The following is a 20,483-nucleotide window of genomic DNA, read 5'->3' on the forward strand; positions in this document are numbered from 1 at the left end:
CTGCATCCTTCCGCCTCCCTTTTTTTGCCAAAAAATAGCGCACGCAGGGAGATTCGAACCCGTGACCTGCTGCTAGACATGTTGGTGCGTTACCACTGGAGCACTCGCCGTTTTGTGATAAAGGCATGCATGTTTTTCTATTTGTAAACGTATAACATGATAATTGATGATTTTTTTCCTAAAATTTTCTAAAATCATTCTCGATCAATTTATTTTGTTGGTTTTGTCAATATATACATATGAAAAGTTTGAGCAATTTAAATTTTGAATTTAAAAAAAATGCAACTTCAGACAAGATTTTGGTTCCCCAAATGATTTCAGCTGAAAAAGTGATAAATACCAAAGTTGAATAACTCATCAAGATCTACAACTTTTGTATTGGTCATTTCTTCATATGACAAAGTGGTAACGACATTGTTCACAAATGTGACACATCTCTCGTAAGGTTTTATAAACTATATGAGACATGTGTAAGATTAGTGAACAATGTGTGCTAAGAATTTGTCAAATGAAGAAATGACCAAAATAAAAGTTGTAGATATTCATGAGTTGAACAACTTTGGTATTCATCGCTTTTTATGTTGAAATCAATTTGGGTCTCAAATTTTGGTTCGAACTTGTCGTTTTCAAAATTTCAAATTTGAAAGGTTCAAATTTTGTCAAATGACAAGATGACTAAAATAAAAGTTGTAGATATTAATGAGTTGAACAACTTTGGTATTCATCACTTTTTATGTTGAAATCATTTTGGGTCTCAAATTTTGGTTCGAACTTGTCATTTTTTAAAATTTCAAATTTGAAAGGTTCAAATTTTGTCAAATCACAAGATGACCAAAATAAAAGTTATAGATCTTCGTGACCTCTACAACTTTGACGTTTATCAAATTTTCATAGCATTTCTGCTAAAAATTTGTGCTAAAAATTTGTGCTAAAAAATATGTATGTTATATAGCATTTCTGATAAATAAAATATAGAGTATATTACTAGCACCTTCGTAGCAAGCACGTGGAGCCCCCGTTCAGCTCGGACACGTAGGCTTTCCCACGCGTCCCGATCGCCTCCGTCCACTAGCGTCCGTATCCGATCCAATGGCCTCAGAAGATGAAGGTTTTGCCCCAGGCGGTACAAATAGCGCGCCTCCCCCTCCGCGCCGCCAACCGCGCTCTTTCTCTCTCCTCACGATGCCGCCGTTGGGAGCCCTGCCCCGGGAGAGCCCCCAACCCTTATCAAACCCTAAATCAAAAACTACCCCAAAAAATCCGCAAAAAACCAGAAAAATCCCAAAAATCACCGCTTGATCGAAGATGGCGGCGCAAGGGCAGGCGGCGGCTGGATCCGCGTCCGAGTCCGGCGGCTCACAGGCTGCCTCAGCTGCGGCGGCCGCGGCGGCGGCCACGTTCCCGGTGACTTCGCTCTACGTGGGTGACCTGCACGAGAGCGTGCAGGACGCGCAGCTCTTCGACGTCTTCAGCCAGGTCGGCGGCGTGGTCTCCGTGCACGTCTGTAGAGACATAAACTCCCGCAAGTCACTCGGGTACGCCTACGTCAACTACAACAATCCCGGCGACGGTGAGAACTCCTCTGCAGTATTCTCGATCTATCGGTTAGGGTTTTGGTGCTGCGGATGCTGTCGATCCCTTGCGAGAAGCCGTCAGATTTGGGGCCGCTTAGGGTTTAGACGCTGAATACTCGATCGGTTGTCTCGATAATGTTGTCATGCAATTAGGGTTCGATGGCGTTTTGATGTGATTAGGATTGTAGCTTCTTTTGGTGTCTTGGTTGTGATTGCAAAATGTTTTGTCTGGTACGTGCTGTTTGGTTCCTATAGAATTGTAACGCAAATGGAAATAAAAACAGATATGTTGCCATAACATCGAAAGCTGTTATTCCTTTGGGTTTGCGTTACAAAACCTACTACCAAACAGCGCCTTAGTGGCTTCATACGGTTAGTATTAAACTTATCTCAAAATAAGGAGGTTAGCCTGCTTCGGTGCCCGCATAAATTAAGGAGGTTGGCCTGCTGGGTGCCCCCAAAAATTGAGAATTACCTTTCTGGATAGATCCTGTGGGATAACTTGAATAGGTGCCAATACTTTAGAGGAGTTGTGTTTTTGTCCTGTGCAAGTGTTTCCTGTGCTGTTCATGTGAAGTTAGTGGGATTTGTTTCATTCTATTGAATTCATGTGGCTTAATGTGCTGTTCGATCAGGGGAGATGTTGCCTTGTGATGTTCGATATATGTGTATATATAATGTTGGCTGATTTGTTGCAACCTCAGATTATGTTATGGACGCCAAAGAACATCTGTTTAGTTACCAGAAGATATATTTTTAAAATCTTATTATTGTGCTCTATCCATGTTATTTATGTTATGCTGAAGAGGTCTGTAAAAACCGTACGGGAAATATTATACTTGCTTTCTGACCAACTCTTCTGCATACGACATTTCACTTTGGAGCCCCTCCCTCTCTTTATTCTTTATGGCCTTCTATTGATCTGAGATTTATTGCAGCTGCACGGGCACTTGAACTGCTTAACTTCACTCCTATCAATGGAAAGCCTATCAGGATCATGTATTCTAACCGTGACCCCAGTTCCCGCAAATATATTTATTAAGGTGTGTTCCTTGTTTTTATCCTGTTTACTGAACTCCTTGCTAGGTCATCTGTAGACTACGCCAACTTGGGACTAGAAGGTTCCATTAGTGGTGTTCTAAATCTTTATACGCCACATTGACTATTCCAGTTGTGATACCTGACCCCCTCCATTCTAATTTGGCAGAATCTTGATAAGTCAATAGACAACAAAGCTTTATATGACACGTTCTGTGCATTTGGGAATATCCTTTCATGTAAAATTGCAACAGACCCCTCAGGAGAATCAAGGGGCTATGGTTTCGTTCAGTTTGAGAGGGATGAATCTGCTCAGTCTGCTATTGATAAACTCAATGGGATGCTTATCAATGACAAGAAAGTGTATGTCGGACCTTTTGTTCGCAAGCAGGACAGGGAAAATGTTTCGAGCAATTTCAAATTCAGTAATGTATATGTGAAGAATCTGTCAGATACTGTTACTGATGATGAGTTGAAGGAGATGTTTGGAAAATATGGGACCATCATCGGAGCAGGTGGAGCATCTCCTTGAAGATGATGATCAAGGAGATAGTGATGATGATGACACTGAATCTGATGAGCAGCCACAACCCCTGGCAACTAAGGTGCTTCTTCTATCTTGAAAGTACTGGATGGGGAATATTTGCAATGCATTTGAATGTTTTTAATCTATTCTTTAATATATGCCCTTGCTTTTAGATGCATCTTGTTTCTTGCATAATCCAATATAGCTAGACATACTTGCTAAATAATAATCCTATGTTGTTGACTTCTACTTGTATTCAGTTACCTGACAACAAATAAATGACTCATGATTGCATACCTATTTGGCATCAGTTTCTGTCAATGCAGCATAGGTTTTTATTTTTTAAAATACATCTTGTGTGATATTTCCTCCTCAAATTAATACAATAAGTATTAACTAATGATGGGTCATTGCTGTTTCAGTCAAATATGGAAGCTTTGAGGACAGAACCTGTTGCTGAAGGTGAGACAGCAGTGTCCAGTGTGCAGGTTGTGTCCCAGGTTCTCTCCCAGAACAGCTCAAACCTTTTCCTGAAGAGTGTTGGCATCAAACCAGTGCCATCCTCCAAATCATCATCATCAAATGAAAGCGAGCTTCGGGAGCAACTAGCAAGGTGAAATCGATGAACTCAGGAAGAGAAGTGAAGAAGCTGAGGAAAAGCTGGCGAGGACACAAAAGGAGATGGAGGAGTACAAGAAGCTGACAGAGATAAACAACAAGGCAATGGAGGAGAACAATGCGCTGCTCAAGCGTATCTTGGCCATCAACAATGCTTGTTCGACATGAGCGCTGCTCGTAGCTGCTGGTTCATTAAACAAGGGGTCTGCTGGTGATTTTGTTTATGTAGTAACTTATGTTGCTGGTGGTTGGCAACTTTTCATTATTTCCTGTGATGTTAATGTGAACTGAGATGAAACTAGTAGTTCAAATGTGATGTCTAGTGAGTTATGTGAACCGAGTTTAGAATTGTTGATTAAGTTGTTGGTCATTGGAATACTGGATTTGTTAATTTATGGAAGCTTTTGGTCATTCCAGTATTATTTGCATTCTGTAATGAAATCAGCATGTGCACTTGTGATGAATTATCTGACCTTTCTGTGACGATTTGGTAATTGATTCTGTGACGAATTTCTATTTACTTTAGTGACGAAAATGAGAACCTATCACAGCAAGCCTTGTGGCCCAATAAAAAGTGGACACATGGACTATCCACATCACTGGCCACGTCAGCTGCCATGTGGTCGGACACGTCACCTACAATGTGGATGCGCCACGTGGACAAGACACGTCAGCTGCCAGCGTGGTAGACGTCGTCTGGCCGCCTAACAGACGGCAAGTCATGACGAAAAAGGGGCTATATCAATGACGAAAATAGATCGTCATAGAAAGAATACACTTCTATGACGACGGCCATTTCGTCATAGAACAAATGCACATCTATGACAAAAATAGACGTTTCGTCACGGTAGGTAAAATATGACGCGCATTCAATGACGAATACCATATCGTCATAAAATAATATATGTGACGATTTTGGAGTCTTCAGTGACGAAAGAATAGCATCATTGATGTACACATCTCTAGTAGTGTTATTCAGATATATATAAAAATGAATCAAATTAATAATTACTTGAGAATAATTATATATACTTCAGATATATATGAATATAAATAAAATATAATTACATGAAGCATACAAACATACCATGGTAGAGGAAAATTAATTAATGCCCATTTATCCATAAATAATTAAAATACATATTTGTTGATTACAATAAACAATTTCAAAGACAACAATTAGCAATAATTATATTTTACCCAATATCTTTCATGCAAACCCTAGTCCAATTTTATCAAACATAAATTTACAAAAACAAAATTAATAAAAAAACCAAACCCTAGATATAGATCTACATGCACATGAAACATCCATAAAACTAACTAATTGTTCACTAAATTCAAGAAACATTGACCAAATAAGGGTATGATCTTGTTCCCCTACCTAATTTACCCTAGTACATTCAAAACTTGAGTCTAATTTGCTTCATAAGTAGCTCAAGCACCATAGAAGAGAGAGAAAAGCAAAACTCTAATTACTCACTAACCAACCATTAAAACTTCAAAAAAAGTATGGAATAGCATTTTCTTACCTTCTACAACCTGTCCACCAAAGAATTTGAGATCAAAACCTTCCCCCCTTAGTAGAGCAATTTTTGGGAGGTGCCCAAGGCCTCCCTACCTTTTTTTTTCACAGGTTGGAGTGAGTGACCCGAGGAGGAAGAAGGGGGACTGCAGCCATTTATACAACGAACATTTGTAGGGGCGGCTGGTGAGTGAGCCGCCCCTACAAATCTACCCCATTTGTAGGGGCGGCTTGTATCACTAGCCGCCCCCACTGTTAGATTTGTAGGGGCGGCTCGAATCATGGAACCCGAGCTCACCCACTGTAGGGGCGGTTGGTACTAGAGCCGCCCCTAAAAAACTATTGCTAAAAATCATTTTTGTAGTAGTGAGAATCCCTCTGTGATTTGCAGTCATCAGAGACCCCTTATGGGAGACGTGTCCAAACCACTTCTGTGATGTCAGTTAAGACACGTTTGTGATGTGCTTTTGTTACATAGTGCAATAGTTTTAGAAAAATGACCGTCTAACTAGCCACACTCAACTCCACGGACAACTCTACTAAATGACCAAATACTTGCTCAACTAAGCCCAACTAAGTTCAACACAAATGACCTGTTCTTCTAGCATCTCAGCCAATTTCCCTTATGTTTTGCCCCTCTTACACTGCTCTTTCCAAATATCAGTCAGCCATTTTCCAAAAATTCGTCCCACATCATTTTCTGACTGAGCACCACACACACTTAAAGAATTTACTCGTTCTGTTCCAAATGATAAGTTGTTCTGGATATTCTAAATACTTATTACCTTTTCCTATGTGCTTAGAATTAGGCTATGTCTAGATGCATAGTAAAAACTATGTATTTAGAATAGAGCAACTTATAATTTAAAATAGAGAGAGTATAAAACAACAGATATATGAAATACAAAACAAATAACACATCCACATGTAGTCAGACTCTAAAGTCTAAACCATCCATATGAACAAATGATATCTCTACAATTTTAAAGCACAAGTTCCATACAAAAACAATTTTAAGCCATGAGTATTGTCATTGAATTGGACGTGCATGAATGCGGTATTTAATTTCGTACTACATTGTACAACCCGGTGGACTAATGCATCCATGGTTCAATGGAGAGCAAGCAAACACAGTATAGTATGACCAACCTTGCCCACATTCTTTAAGGCTTTAAGCATGTCAGAGTCTCCTGTGTACAAGTGTCGCTAATCTTATATTAGAGATGCGTCTCAATTCTAATTCAGTGTTTATTTATTGTTATTACATATGAGAAAATGTCTATCCTAAAGAGCCGATAGTGTCATATTTGAACAATGGTCCTCAAAACTGTAGAGATGCCCACATTAATGTTTGAGCTAACAGTGTCATAGAGCCGAAGCCACCAGATGAAGAAATGTTCCGTGCCTATCGTACGAGGTGACGTGCGACCCTCATTGCAAATAAAATATGATGTGGATTAAACTAACCTTGTCGGTCGGAAATCATCATGTAGACTTTGTATTTGCTATGGGATTGTTATATGATATTACAAGCCCTCTCTCATGCTGCATAGAGGACAACGATGTGCTTGAGTGCTTCCCTCAACCTAGAGAGTTCTGGTTCTTCTTCCTCTGGTGCATGGCAGTACTATACTTTAGTTAATTTATTCACAACATCTTGGCAATAACCCCACTTCCATTGGCTATTTATTATGATCGATTATAAAAGTAGCATTATTTTGTTGTTTAAAACCCTTCGATGTTAGAGGCTTCATTAAATATTCTGACAACCGATCTTGTGTTGCAGGCATTTTTTTTCTAGGACAAAGGAAGTATGTGAGCCCTAACAGCTCTGACCCGTGAATTCAATATATCTTCCAAGTGTCACATGTCCCAAGTTTGTAATTTTCTGCTCACAATCTCGTCTTATAAGGATTTTTTACCATTCGCACCAGTGTCGCCCAGCCGGGTCGACTCGGGCGGCTCTCCCTTCATGCACCTTTGTCACGACCCGGTCATGACATACTTGAAATCATCAGCATCATAAGCACCATTGCATTTGAAATCCAAAATCTAGAAACCAAACTGCATTGAAAACTGCATTCAGTCTGCTCACTGTTGATTTGACGGTGAGTCCGCCAGCATCACCGGACTATCCACCAACTCATTTGCACGCCCTAGCAGAGTTCAGTCTCTATCAGTTAATTTCGACACTCAACGGATGGTCCACCAGCACATGGACAGTCCGCCACACCAGCCCATGCAGCAGTTGTGAGGTGTCATGAGAGAGTTCACCTTGGCCCCACTTGTCATAACACCTATCCATCTCGTGGAGAACCCAAGCCAGGGGACACACCAGCTCACTCTTTCACTCTCACACTCCCACTCTCTCTCTCTAGTTCATCTCTCTCTATACACTCTCTCACACTCTCAAGCAAGAAGGAGGAGAAGGAGAAGGAAAGGAGAGGAGGATTATATGCTGCAACAGCTGAAAATGGCCATGGAGATGACCTAGGAGCTTCCATCCATAAGAGCTAGGGTTTGTAAGAGGGAGGAACCCTCTCACCCTCACCACAAGGAGCTAGGAGAAGGTGCCAAGAACAAGGAGATTTCGAGTCACCAAGGGGGAGATCCAGCTTCTCCAACATCTTGGAGAGCATCTCTTCTCCCTTTTACAGCCCTTGGTATGGTTGGAATCAAGCAAAACCTAGGATTTCACTTTCATGAGCCAAAACCTACGAAATATCAATTTGTGACCTAGGCTTAGTTTGCAACCAATGTAGCTAGATTCACCTAGCTAGATATGTTCCTTAGTACACTAGTGACCTACCCTAGTGATGGTTTGCACATGCATGAAGTCTAAATGAAGATTTGGATTTTGAGTTGCTAAGTTTGTTCACTGTCAGTGATTTGGCGGAGGGGCAGACTGCACTGGCTGAGTGTCCGTCAACAATGATGTCTGTCTGTTTGCACCTAAAATAGAACACTCTATAATTCACCAGAGGGTCTAACGTATTCAGTGGAGTGTCCGACGGATTATAACCTAGAGACAAAGAGCCCAGGCTACAGACTTAGGTTAGCAGAGTGTCCGTCGATTTTACTAGAGTGTCCGCCAATGAATAAATGTGAATTTTTAGGAAACTCGAGAGCAGCCAGTTCCTACCGGACAATCCGTCACCTCTGGCGGAATGTTCCGATGAACCTAAACACTTAGTAGTACCTAGTACCCAATAGACTTAATCTAACGGATGGATAGTCATTCTAACAGAACATTCCGTTGATTAATAACCGAGAACAGGGAGGATTCTCGATAGCATAGGTTTGGTACCGGAGAGTCCGCCACCCACTGCGGAGAGTCCGATGACTCTAGTGTTCCAAATCTCCCTAAGTACTAGAACCAGAGGACGGTCCGACACTTACACGGGACCATCCGATGTCTTAGGCCGACAGCCCAATAGTGCTACACTCAAACACTTAACACATATCTTCAATTGCGAATCAAGTAGTATCATTGCATGACATCCCATACCATTTACCTTTATGCATTGTACTCATCTAGCATCTTGTATATATAGGTGACGAGATTCAGGAGGAGCCCGTAGTTGAGGAGGAGCCTCAAGCGGTGGAACCCGGGGATCCTAACGACGATAACCAAGGTAGGCCCCTATGCATCCCTATGCTTTGCTAATTGCATAATGAACTATAGTCATCTATTGCATCGATATTGAAGGGAATCATGACGCCTAAGAGGGGGGGGGTGAATTAGGCAACTTAAAATTCTAACTCTAAACTATGGCCTCTTTTTCTAACCTTAGCAAAACCTATGCAAAAGATAAACTATCTAAATGTGCAACTACGGTTTTGCTAATGTGTTGCTATCTCTACTGCAAAAGGAGTAATGCAATCAATGTAAATGCGGAAGCTAAAGAGCAAGGTAGAGATATGCAAACTCCCATCGATGACTCCGGTATTTTTACCGAGGTATTGAGAAGAGTGCAAGCTTCTCCCTAGTCCTCGTTGGAGCTCCTCGCAAGGAATCCCTCGCAAAGGCCAAGCTCCCGGTCGGGTAACTCCGTGGATAGCCTCGGGCTTTCCCCACGCGCAAGTGGGTCTCCGATGTGCCTTCCGGCAAGTCTCTCCCGGATACTCCCCGCCGTCTTCACTATCAAGCTTCCGGCCGAAACGTCGCGGGCCTTGTTCCCTCCGGTACATGGTGGCGGCCACACCACAAACGTGGTTGGTGTGATCTCGCAAGACTACAAGCCCCTCCGATGTACAACAATGCTGCATGCAAGCACCGAGTGGTAAGAGGTATGCAAACCTCACTAAACACTAGTCCTAAACCTAGAGCAAGCGCATAAGCGGTGCTCTAATCAACCTAAGCACTTCGCAAAGCACCTACGCTAATCACCTAATAAAACACTAAGCACTATGCAAGTGGAGATCACTAAAATGGTGTATCAACACCCTTGGTATGTTTCCTTAGCTCCACCCCCTTCATTTGGCCAGTTGGGGTTATATTTATAAGCCCCACTGAGAAAGTAGTCATTGGGGACGAAGTCCCACTTTTCTGCTATTGACCAGACGCTGGAGTCGTCCTGATCGGACGCGTCCGATCGTCCCGACCGTTGGAGCTGCGAACAACTGATCGGACGCTGCCAGCGTCTGGTCACTTGCCACCGAACGCGTCCGGTCGCAAGTTCGCCGCTCCTGTACTCGATCAGACGCTGCTGTCCTGCGTTCGGTCGATTTGCCACCAGCGTCTGGTCAATGCTGAGTGTGTTGCTGGGCTGATGAATAGTGCCATCAGTGCGTCTGTTTGATTTACTTGTTTAGTGTCCGGTCGCTGCTGCTAACACCTGTTGTTGCCAAGCCACTGATTGGAGCGTCCGGTCACTTTCCTCTAGTGTCCGGTGACTTCTGTGAGCTCGTTTCTTCACGATCTTGCATGCGGCTTGGTTCCTATCTTCGTGCTTAGACTTTGCTTGATATTTTGGGTCTTCTCTTGTGCTCCTAAGGTCTTGCTTGTGGTGTTGATCATCGGATCATCACGTCACCTTTGTCCAAGTCACGTCTTGCCCCATATCAAACTACAAAACAAACACTTACAAATTCATTAGTCCAATTTGGTTGTGTTGGTCATCAAACACCAAAATTCAAAGTAAATGGGCATATGGTCCATTTTCCTTACAATCTCCCTCTTTTTGGTGATTGATGACAACACGACCAAAGCAAGCAAATAATAAAAGTTATGAATTTAAAACCTATCTACTTGCTAGGATGCAATGCAAGGGGCAAGATTATATAATGCTAAAAGATACTACTTGTAAGACTACATAAGTACTCATCTTGCCCTTACAAATGTCCCCATGTGGTATTATGGATTTAAGCCTTGCTTCCTACAAATTCTCCCCATTACATAGGCTAATCCATAATCCACTATCCTCCCTTTCTCGGACTATTACTACAAATTAATGCTTGCTTTTGGTCCTCTAAATTCTCCCCCTTTGGAATCAAACACCAAAAAGGAAGACATTAGTAGCACAAGGGAGGGTCAAACTTTGTGATCCTTTGTGTGTAGAGTGAAATAGATCACAAATTTTGACTCTTATATTATATAGACTAAGCTCTCCCTAAATATATGCATACATATGATAGAAGGCAAATCATATGCATAATTGGTAAAGTATTGCACAAGGGAATTTAATCTATATAATGCTCGAAGAAAGCATATAAGTATCAAAATGGAATCAACATGATGATATTGGTTTAGAAATACCACATGTAGAAATCAATTTGATTTCTACCACTTGCAATCAGTGGTGGATATTTGAAGTATGATGCTTAACTTCGGGGACTCCATTTTCCTTGTAATGAGACTACTACACACATGATAAGCTTGAAGAGGTGTTAGTCTCAAAGCATCCAACTTGTAGAGTAACTACCCCCTAAATTTGTGCACACAAATATGGAATACTTGTAGGAAACATGCACATTGATTTTAGAATAAAAAATACCACTTGAAAGATGACATCACATAAACATGAGAGTCGTTTTCAAGGGCGATATTCGGGAGAGATTATCTACAATTTGGACTTTGGCACATATTAGATGAACAAATATAAGACGAGCTATGTGCCGTGCTCCTAAACAATTTTAAACCATGTAGGTTTGCTCCAAGGGTTAAGAATGAAACCGAGCAAGCCTACCATATGATATACCTAGTGTATGCATGACAAAAGATATAAGAATGCAAATGCAAACCTAGGCATAAAGAGTAACTAGATGCTAAAGATACCAATTTGTATGAAAATTTAAATCTAATACCAATTGAAGTAAATTAAATCTAGTTACCTAACATGGGAAGGGGAATTTGGATCCATAGTATTCACTAGCCCACTTGGCAATGATTTTGTCCATCATGATGCACCCCATGAAATGCATCCAAACTTTGCCAAGTCTCCCAATTCCCCGAAGTCCATTGGACTTCTCACTTTCCTTTCGGGATCCAAACTTTCTTGGTGCTCTTCATGTTGGAAATAATTTCCTTTGGCACCCAAAAATGTTTGACCCCATTGTTGGCTTTCTTGTTCACCTTGATGGCCACCACCTTGTCATTTTTCTTCTTCTTCAAAAAATAAGGTGTGGAGGCCTTCTTGTCCACCTTATTGGTGTAGGTGTTGGAGAGCTTGCTTGTTTGCTTCTTCTCTTTCTTCTTTGCTCCTCCCCCATTCTTCACCTTGCACTCATAGGACTTGTGACCTTCCTTGTGGCACACATAGCAAACCACGGTTTGTCCTTCATCAAGCTTCTTCACTCCCTCGATGGTGTTATCTTGATGAAGTTGGGCTTGCTTCGCCTTGCCTTTCACTTGAGTCAAGTCCTTGGTGAGGCGAGCTACTTCTTGTTTGAGTTGCTCATTCTCCTTTGCAACCTCTTGTGTGCATGTATCTACAACAACTTTCTCAACACAAACTTGGTTGCACAAAGATGAGTCTAAACATAAATCATTACAAGAAGTAGAGGCATCCTTTTTAGACATGTTAAAGATAGAGCTTTTCTTTTTAGATGCCTTGGTGGGTGTTGTACTAACGGCTTCAAGCTTAGCAACTTTATTAGTTAGCTCATCACAATGTTTGCACATGGTTTCCATTTTAGCAAGCAAACTTTTATAAGCATCTTGTGAGCTAGCTAACTTTTCTTTTAATCTTTCATTTTTCTTTACAAGTTGCTCATCATTGATTGTGCATGCATTTGTTATTGCACTAGCCTTAAGTTGCTCAATTTTAGTAGATAGTTCAGCATTGAGATTAGCAAAGTTCTCATATTGTTCAAGCAAAGTTTTGTATGCTTCTTGTGAACTATCTAGCTTCCCTTTTAATTTTTCGAGCTTCTTTTGTTGACTAGTGCAAACTTTAGCATAATTAAGATTTTGTTGCACAATTTCATCATAAGAAGGCATTTCATCATCACTATCACTCTCACTAGAGGATGAGCTTTCGTTACCTCGTGCCATAAGGCACATACGAGAAGAGCTTGATGATGAGTGCTTGTGGCCTCGCCTCTTGTGATAGTGTTCTTCTTCACTTGAAGAATCATCCCAAGACTTTATTGATGTGAGGGTTTGATTCTTGCATGCCTTCTTCTTTGTCTTGGATGTGGGATTGTTTGGACAAACTTCCACAAAGTGCCCCAACTCACCGCATCCATAGCATCCTATCTTTCTTTGCTCATTTCTTTAATTGGTGAAAATGAGATCTTGAATTTGGATGGGCACACCCTTAACATTGTGCCTTTGGATCATCTTCTCCACCTTGTTGATAAGTTTGATTGATTCTTTATCAAGGTCGGAGGTGGAGGAGGAAGATTGATCATCATCATTATCATCCTCATCTTCTTCTTCATCTTCACTTGAGGAGCTTGAGCTTGAGCTTGTCTCAACTTGCTTGCCCCTCATCTTCTTTTTCTCGCTACATGTGAGAGCTTTTCCTTTGCTTGATGAAGAGGCTTCTTCTTGACCAATCTTGCGTGACATTTCAAATGCCACTATCTTGCCAATGACTATTCCTGGGATCATGGTGCTCAAGTCCTCCATGTTGTGAAGGATGGTGATGATGCTTGCATATTTCTTTTGTGGTAACACAGAGATGATCTTCCTCATGATGTCCGCATCATCTAGCTTTATTAATCCTGTTGAATGGAGCTCATTGATAATTAGATTCAAACGAGAATACATATCATGAACAAGCTCATTATCATTCATTGTAAAGGAATCATAATTTTGTTTAGCTAGACAATATTTTTGCTCATGAACATTAGATGTGACGTCATGGAGCTCTTGAAGTTTTAACCAAATTTCATGTGCCGTATTTAAAGTGAATACTTGGTTAAACACATCCATGCTAAATGATTCAAACAACCAATTTTTTGCTCTAGCATTGAAATGAATTTCTTTTTCATCACTCTTCGTGGGTTTATTAGGATTCTTAATGGGTTTCATCCTGTCACGAGTGACTCTCCAAACTCCCAAATCAACCGCCTCAAGATAGCAAGCCATTCTAGCTTTATAATAGAGGAAGTTAGTGCTGTCAAAGTGCGGAGGCCTAGAGGTATCCATCCCAACCACTCTAAATAGCGTCGGCTCAACGGCGGTTAAGCCAAATGTCCAATTTGAGCCAACCTGCTCTGATACCAATTGAAGGGAATCGTGACACCTAAGAGGGGGGGTGAATTAGGCAACTTAAAATTTTAACTCTAAACTATGACCTCTTTTTCTAACCTTAGCAAAACCTATGCAAAAAGATAAACTATCTAAATGTGCAACTACGGTTTTGCTAATGTGTTGCTATCACTACCGCAAAAGGAGTAATGCAATCAATGTAATTGCGGAAGCTAAAGAGCAAGGTAGAGATATGCAAACTCCCATCAATGACTCCGGTATTTTTTCTGAGGTATCGAGAAGCACGCAAGCTTCCCCCTAGTCCTCGTTGGATCCCCTCGCAAGGAATCCCTCACAAGGGCCAAGCTCCCGGTTGGGTAACTCCATGGATAGCCTCGGGCCTTCTTCATGCGCAAGCCTCTCCCAGATGCTCCCCACCGTCTTCACTATCAAGCTTCCAGCCAAAACACCACGGGCCTTGTTCCCTCTAGTACACGGTGGTGGCCACACCACAAACGTGGTTGGTGTGATCTTGCAAGACTACAAGCCCCTTCGATGTACAACAATGGTGCGCGCAAGCACCGAGTGGTAAGAGGTATGCAAACCTCACTAAACACTAGGCCTAAACCTAGAGCAAGCGCATAAGCTGTGGTCTAATCAACCTAAGCACTTCGCAAAGCACCTACGCTAATCACCTAATAAAAACACTAAGCACTATGTAAGTGGAGATCACTAAAATGGTGTATCAACACCCATGATATGTTTCCTTAGCTCCACCCCCTTCATTTGGCCGGTTGGGGGTTGTATTTATAAGCCCCACTAAGAACGTAGCCGTTGGGGATGAAGTCCCACTTTTCTGCTACTGACCGGACACTGGAGTCGTCCTGATCAGACGCGTCCAGTCATCCCGACCATTGGAGCAGCGAACAACTGATCAGACGCTGCCAGCGTTTGGTCACTTGCCATTGGACGTGTCCGATCGCAAGTTCGCTGCTCTAGAACCTCTCTCTACTCGATCGGATGCTGCTATCCTGTGTCCGGTCGATTTGCCGCCAGCGTCCGATCAATGCTGAGTGTGTTGCCGGGCTAACAAACAGTGCCATCGGTGCATCTGGTCAATTTACTTATTCAATATCTGGTCGCTGCTGCTGATGCCTACTGTTGCTGAGTCACTGATTGGAGCGTCCGGTTACTGTCCTACAGCGTCCGGTCCAGCGTCCGGTTACTTCTGTGAGCTCATTTCTTCGCAATCTTGCATGCGGCTTGGTTCCTGTCTTCGTGCTTGGACTTTGCTTGATATTTTGGATCTTCTCTTGTGCTCCTAAGGTCTTGCTTGTGGTGTTGATCATTGGATCATCACGTCACCTTCGTCCAAGTCGCGCCTTGCACCCTATTGAACTACAAAACAAACACTTATAAATTCATTAGTCCAATTTGGTTGTGTTGGTCATCAAACTCCAAAATTCAAAGTAAATGGGCCTATGGTCCATTTTCCTTATAGATATGTTACCATATGACTAGATCAACCAAGAGTTACCTACTTGATCTATCACACCTTGATGATGCCACAACAGTCAACCGTTGCTTGAATTTCTTTTATTAATTCATGCTTAGTATGCTTAGATCTCAGAGTCGAGCTAATGATGGTGGGTTTCTCATTTCTTGCGTGATGTTAGGCATGTTTGTCCACTAAGCAACATTAATGGTGAATGATCTAAAACTTGATCAATGATAAATGAATGTTGTTGAATGGTCGGTGAGGGGTTGGGTCATGGCAAGAGGAGGGTGATTCTTGAATGACATAGTTTGCTAACCTAGTAAGGACCATGTATCCGTGGTAGCGACTTACGAACATAAAATTGTACATACCACTTGGCATTTATGGGAGTGGCAAGCCAAGTAACTGATTGTGACTGTTTTGTTCACAAAACTGGCAAGAAGGTGGTGCTGGTTAGATGGTGGTAGCATTAACTGGGAACCAGTCGAACCTTTTGTGAACATCTTGGCTAGATGAGGGAAAGGTTGAAACATCGAGGTGTCCCTTCTGTCCCGATGGGTCTTATGGGTGATTTCCCTTGTTTCTGGTGGGTTTAACTTGTACCCCTCTACAAAGTATTTATTTGAAGGCAATAAGTTATAACTTCTAGATGCGGACTAGAGTTGGTTTGGATTTCAGGACTCATGGAAGATTGAGCTCCAACTTGCTAAATGCTTAATACTTGTACCTATGCTATGCTTGCGATGCTAAGTCACAGGATACACTTGTTATTTAAGATTCCAAATGCCTTTATGCAAAAACAATGTATTCCTTGCTACTATCCAAATTGCATGATCCTTGTTTACTATATTGGGTAAGTCCTGTGGAGTACATTTGAGTACTCACCCTATATAATCTTGAGTTTTTGTAGGTACTGTAGCTCCTATACTTGGATTCTTCTATGCTCCCGAGTTCTTGGTGGATCAGGAGTGGTGAAGGAGCTCATGTTTCATAGATGTGTGGATGTGGCACACCCACACATCAGTTATCATAAATTATGTTATGTTGAAGACTTCCGCTAGACTTCGATGGTAGAATGTAATGTGTGATTTGTGTTATGGACTAAGTTTGTGAACCATAAGTACGTGAACCTGTAATGCAACTTATGCGTGGTTGTGATGTACTCTCTCTCTCTCTTTGGCTGATCCTGGATGAAGGCTGGCTTCTATGTACATCTTATGGGAGGTGTACTAGGATGACCTATATATTAAGGGATGTATCCAGTTTAATAGTCCCTGGTGGACTATCATATTGGTTACTCACTTAGGAGGGCATTGATCCTGACAACCAATGTCTCCCTGCAAACCCTAGCAGCGCCTCCGCTGCCGCCGGAGCTACCGATCGGAGGCCTAGTGAGCAGCGAGGAGGGCGGCGGCTAGCCAACCTCACTCTCCACGTCTCCCAACCCTATCCTACCTCGCCCTCATCTCTCTTTCTCCAAGTTCGTAGATCTGGCGATGGGATTTGCTTGGGTGGCCAGCTCTCGTGCTCGATGGCTGGATCTACGTGCATAGCAAGCAGATCTAGGCGGGGTTGGGTGGTCCATTAGCTGCTGGCTCAGGATCCAGCTTGCTACGGTGGCCAGCAGCCATGTCTCGGTGGTCGTCAATGACTCGATGGGGCGCCGGATCTGGGTCTCCAACTACTGGATCCGATACCCTCTAGCGCCAACCATGGCGAACGGGGCTGTGTGGACCAGCGTCGTCACTTATGGTAGCCCGGGTCATTGGTGGAAGGAATGAAATGATGGCAGCTCCTAGCGACTATGCTGCTTGGCGGTGTGGGTGGCAGAGGCTACTATAGGCCTTATGTTGTGTGGTGGATGTGGGGCCGGCTTGGTAGGGGTTGGGACCTTGGTGGGCTTGGTGACTAGGGCTCCTCCTTCTGATCCCGGTCCTCTTCTCCCCGCCATCTACCTTCCTCCTTCCTCGGACTGGCTTCCCATGGCGAAGCTGGCCGGATCTGCTTGTGGCTAGCTAGCTTTGCCAGTTCTGGTAGTGGCGGACTCTCTGATAGATCCATCGCCGCACCCTGCCTCTCTGGTATGGTTTGGTCCCCGGTGGAGATGGTGTGGAGGTTGCTTGAGGTCGGGGCGAAAGCTTAGATGACGATGTATGCGGATGCCATTTCCTTCTTTGAGGCGTCCTTTTCTACCTCTCTTCCTACCATACTGAATGTTGCAGGTGAAAACCTTCCCTTGGTGGGCTACCTTGTCAGCACTTTTAGCGTTGTTTCCTCCTTGGAGGTATTGCTAGGGCTTTCTAGTTCTGGGGTTGCTCCATGTCGTCTAGCCATGGTGGTGCCCCAAGCTATGTTGTTTGGTGTCGCACAGCAGGTCGTTGTGTTTCTTCACTCCTTGTTAGTTGTTTGTTTGAGTTGTTAGTTGGGTTGATTCGACCAAGTTGGAGCAATTAGTGGCATGAGTTTGGATAGTTGTCTGGTTGTACCAAAGTTGTGTAGGATGAGTGGTGCACTCTTCTCTGTTGTATGGTTTTTGGGCCCAGTTTCCATTCAAAAAACTAGGCGGCCACTTGCCTTTTTTTCTTTCTTTGTCTAATAGAAATTGCAGCAAAGCTTTTGCCATCCATTCTAAAAAATATCATCTTATATATACACCTTCAATGGAAGTTATGCTCAGTTAGATGTGCTAGCCAAGTGCCCCAAGTCGACGCAAGACCAAACGGAAGATGGTAGAGCTCCAAGCACATTGCGGTGATCTTGGAATAGGAGGCATCTGGAATGTCTTGCAGTGCTGCATGGGCAAATCAAGAAGATAGTCTAGTAGCAGCCAAGTTCAGCCGTTAAGTCCCCAGTCAATTTAGCTTCAAGCTAGTTGACGAAAACAATAATGCTGTGGCAAAGAGTCCAAGATGGATGATCATATATATACTGCAGTGGTAGATTCAGAAACGGTTCAAGTGGAGAGCCGAAAGCCAAAAATCATATCAGCGGTAGACTGAATCTTATCTTGTCATATCAGATATGTTTGCTAGTGATGTCAAATAGAGGAGGCATGTGTTGGGGGAGCCCATATTCATATGGGCCAACTCCCCCTAGAAGAGGCCCAATAGGGGTTAGTGTAGTGGCTTGTCAATTTCTCCCCCACCAAGGGGTCGCTTGTAAATTGCCGCTTGCCTATTGTCGACACAGAATTTTTGTCTCCGTGCCGAGAACACACGCAGCAAGACGGAAGGGTCCGCTCGATGGAGCAAATCCGCCTAGCTTCAGCGCAAGGGTGGTTGATCCTACGCAATCCTCCCAAGACGTGCCAGTCAATTTGACCCTATAATTGACAAGGAGAGAAAGCTCATCAGTAATTAAGGGTGGAACATGCCGGTGTTGCCAAACAGTTCTGAATGTGCGGCTTCGAAAGCCGATATGAGAGGAGATCGACTAAATAGTCGATTCTAGCATGTTCATAAGAATAAATCGATTAAAGCTCATGGGGTCGTACAAGAAGAATCAGTTATCATTCAGGATAAATATTATTTAAGCAAATATTAATCAATGGCAATAAGATATCAATGATGATCGGTTTATACTGAGCCAATGATTACAAGTAACCGAACTCCTTTTTATATAAAGAGACAATTCAACACCACTTAACCATTTAATAAAAATAAATCTAATGAACATGTTAGATCTCATCCATCGCCATGACTAGTGGGGCATGAGGCAGAATCATGCAGGTCGTAGTAACAACAATAGACTTGACGACCCTAACTCATTACTAATATCAGTGGGGCATGAGGCAGAATCATGCAGGCCATAATACAATAATAAGATCATGGGGCTAACATATCTTTCAACTTATCTCTACTTCAATGATCTCGTAATGTGAACTATTCGTGAAAGCACTCGATATCGGCTAAATAGCCGATTCAGGCATAGCGCACAGTTAAGGTCATGCCTCTTTAGGAACGGGTCTACCAACTACCGATCCCCACTCCATGGTGCCAACAGTGGGGCGAGAGGCAGAATCCCATAGGCCGTGATGACAGGCCATGTAACGGTTTTCATTAACCAATAGATCTACTCGAGATCGGACATGCCTTAACCACACGCTATGCATGATTAAGATTGATGTAAAACAGCCGATAAAAGCATAATTCATCGTTTAAGGTGTAGATTAGATCAACTTTAAATTAGTAAACGATGAGTTAAACAAGATATAAGGCTGATCCAGATCAATCTCAATCGGGCAGAGTGATATTGCTGTAATTAGATAAACGATGAAAGCAATAAGCAATATCAATAACTTAATGAATCTACCAAAGACTGCCATACTAAGGTAGAGCCGATAACTTGACCTTGATCTAATTCAAGCAGTGGGGTGTGAGGCAGAATCACATAGGCCATACTTGAATTAGACAAGAGTCGATAACTAGCCTATACCAGAGTCGCAGTGGGGGTCGACTGGATCGATGTAGCCATACGAACATAGGTATAAACCATGATGGTACTTACAGACAAGCAGTGGAGGTCGACCGGAGCGATGCAGCTGTACTCGCTGAAGAACTCGCCGAGATCTACTCTACTCCTACTCGTAAGGGGTGGCCGGAGCAGAAAAAAATAATTGACTTGTATTTGATTGATTGTTATCCTTTTACAATAGCCGGGGTTTGGTATTTATACCCAGAGCCTAAAACGAACCCTATTCGAGTACGACTCAATACAATCTTTGGCATAATAAAAACATTCCTAATTTAAGATAACTTGGACTCTAATCTTTCCCTTCTTGTAGAGTCCAGCATGTCTCATCCCAGCACCGATCATAGCCTCTGTCGTTATCTGCTAGGTCTATTTGAAGAAAGCCGATTCTAGTGCTGCATCCGAATCAGCTGGTTTCGATCCGCACGCAATCAATTCCTTACTGACATGATTTTGGGAGCTCTCGAGCTTCTGAGATCCTCCTTCCAAATTCTGGTGTAAACACCTATATAATGCCAAGAGCATGAGGGATAGGAGGTGGTCTCCTCTCCCACTCATTTTCACAAACCCTACCAGCCACCTCACTCTCCCCTCTC

At 42.7% G+C, this 20,483-nt stretch overlaps 1 protein-coding gene across 1 annotated transcript; it reads left to right on the forward strand.

Annotated features, from left to right (window-relative positions):
* Positions 1-1,288: 1,288 nt before the first annotated feature.
* Positions 1,289-4,169, forward strand: LOC136518925 (polyadenylate-binding protein 8-like). Its single transcript, XM_066512612.1, has 4 exons — positions 1,289-1,570; positions 2,513-2,617; positions 2,782-3,217; positions 3,561-4,169. The coding sequence occupies exons 1-2, from the start codon at positions 1,306-1,308 to the stop codon at positions 2,614-2,616; spliced, it is 369 nt and encodes a 122-aa protein (XP_066368709.1). The 5' UTR covers positions 1,289-1,305; the 3' UTR covers position 2,617; positions 2,782-3,217; positions 3,561-4,169.
* The last annotated feature ends 16,314 nt before the right edge of the window (positions 4,170-20,483 follow it).

This window comes from Miscanthus floridulus, chromosome 17 (assembly GCF_019320115.1).
Source record: "Miscanthus floridulus cultivar M001 chromosome 17, ASM1932011v1, whole genome shotgun sequence".
In the NCBI taxonomy this organism is placed as follows: domain Eukaryota; kingdom Viridiplantae; phylum Streptophyta; class Magnoliopsida; order Poales; family Poaceae; genus Miscanthus; species Miscanthus floridulus.

What these genes read in the sequence shown, in the direction of transcription:
- LOC136518925 (XM_066512612.1), top strand. Translation starts at nt 1,306, where the DNA reads ATGGCGGCGCAAGGGCAGGCGGCGGCTGGATCCGCGTCCGAGTCCGGC. An exon ending in CTACAACAATCCCGGCGACG is followed by an intron (nt 1,571 to 2,512) that starts GTGAGAACTCCT and finishes GATTTATTGCAG; the next exon opens with CTGCACGGGCACTTGAACTG.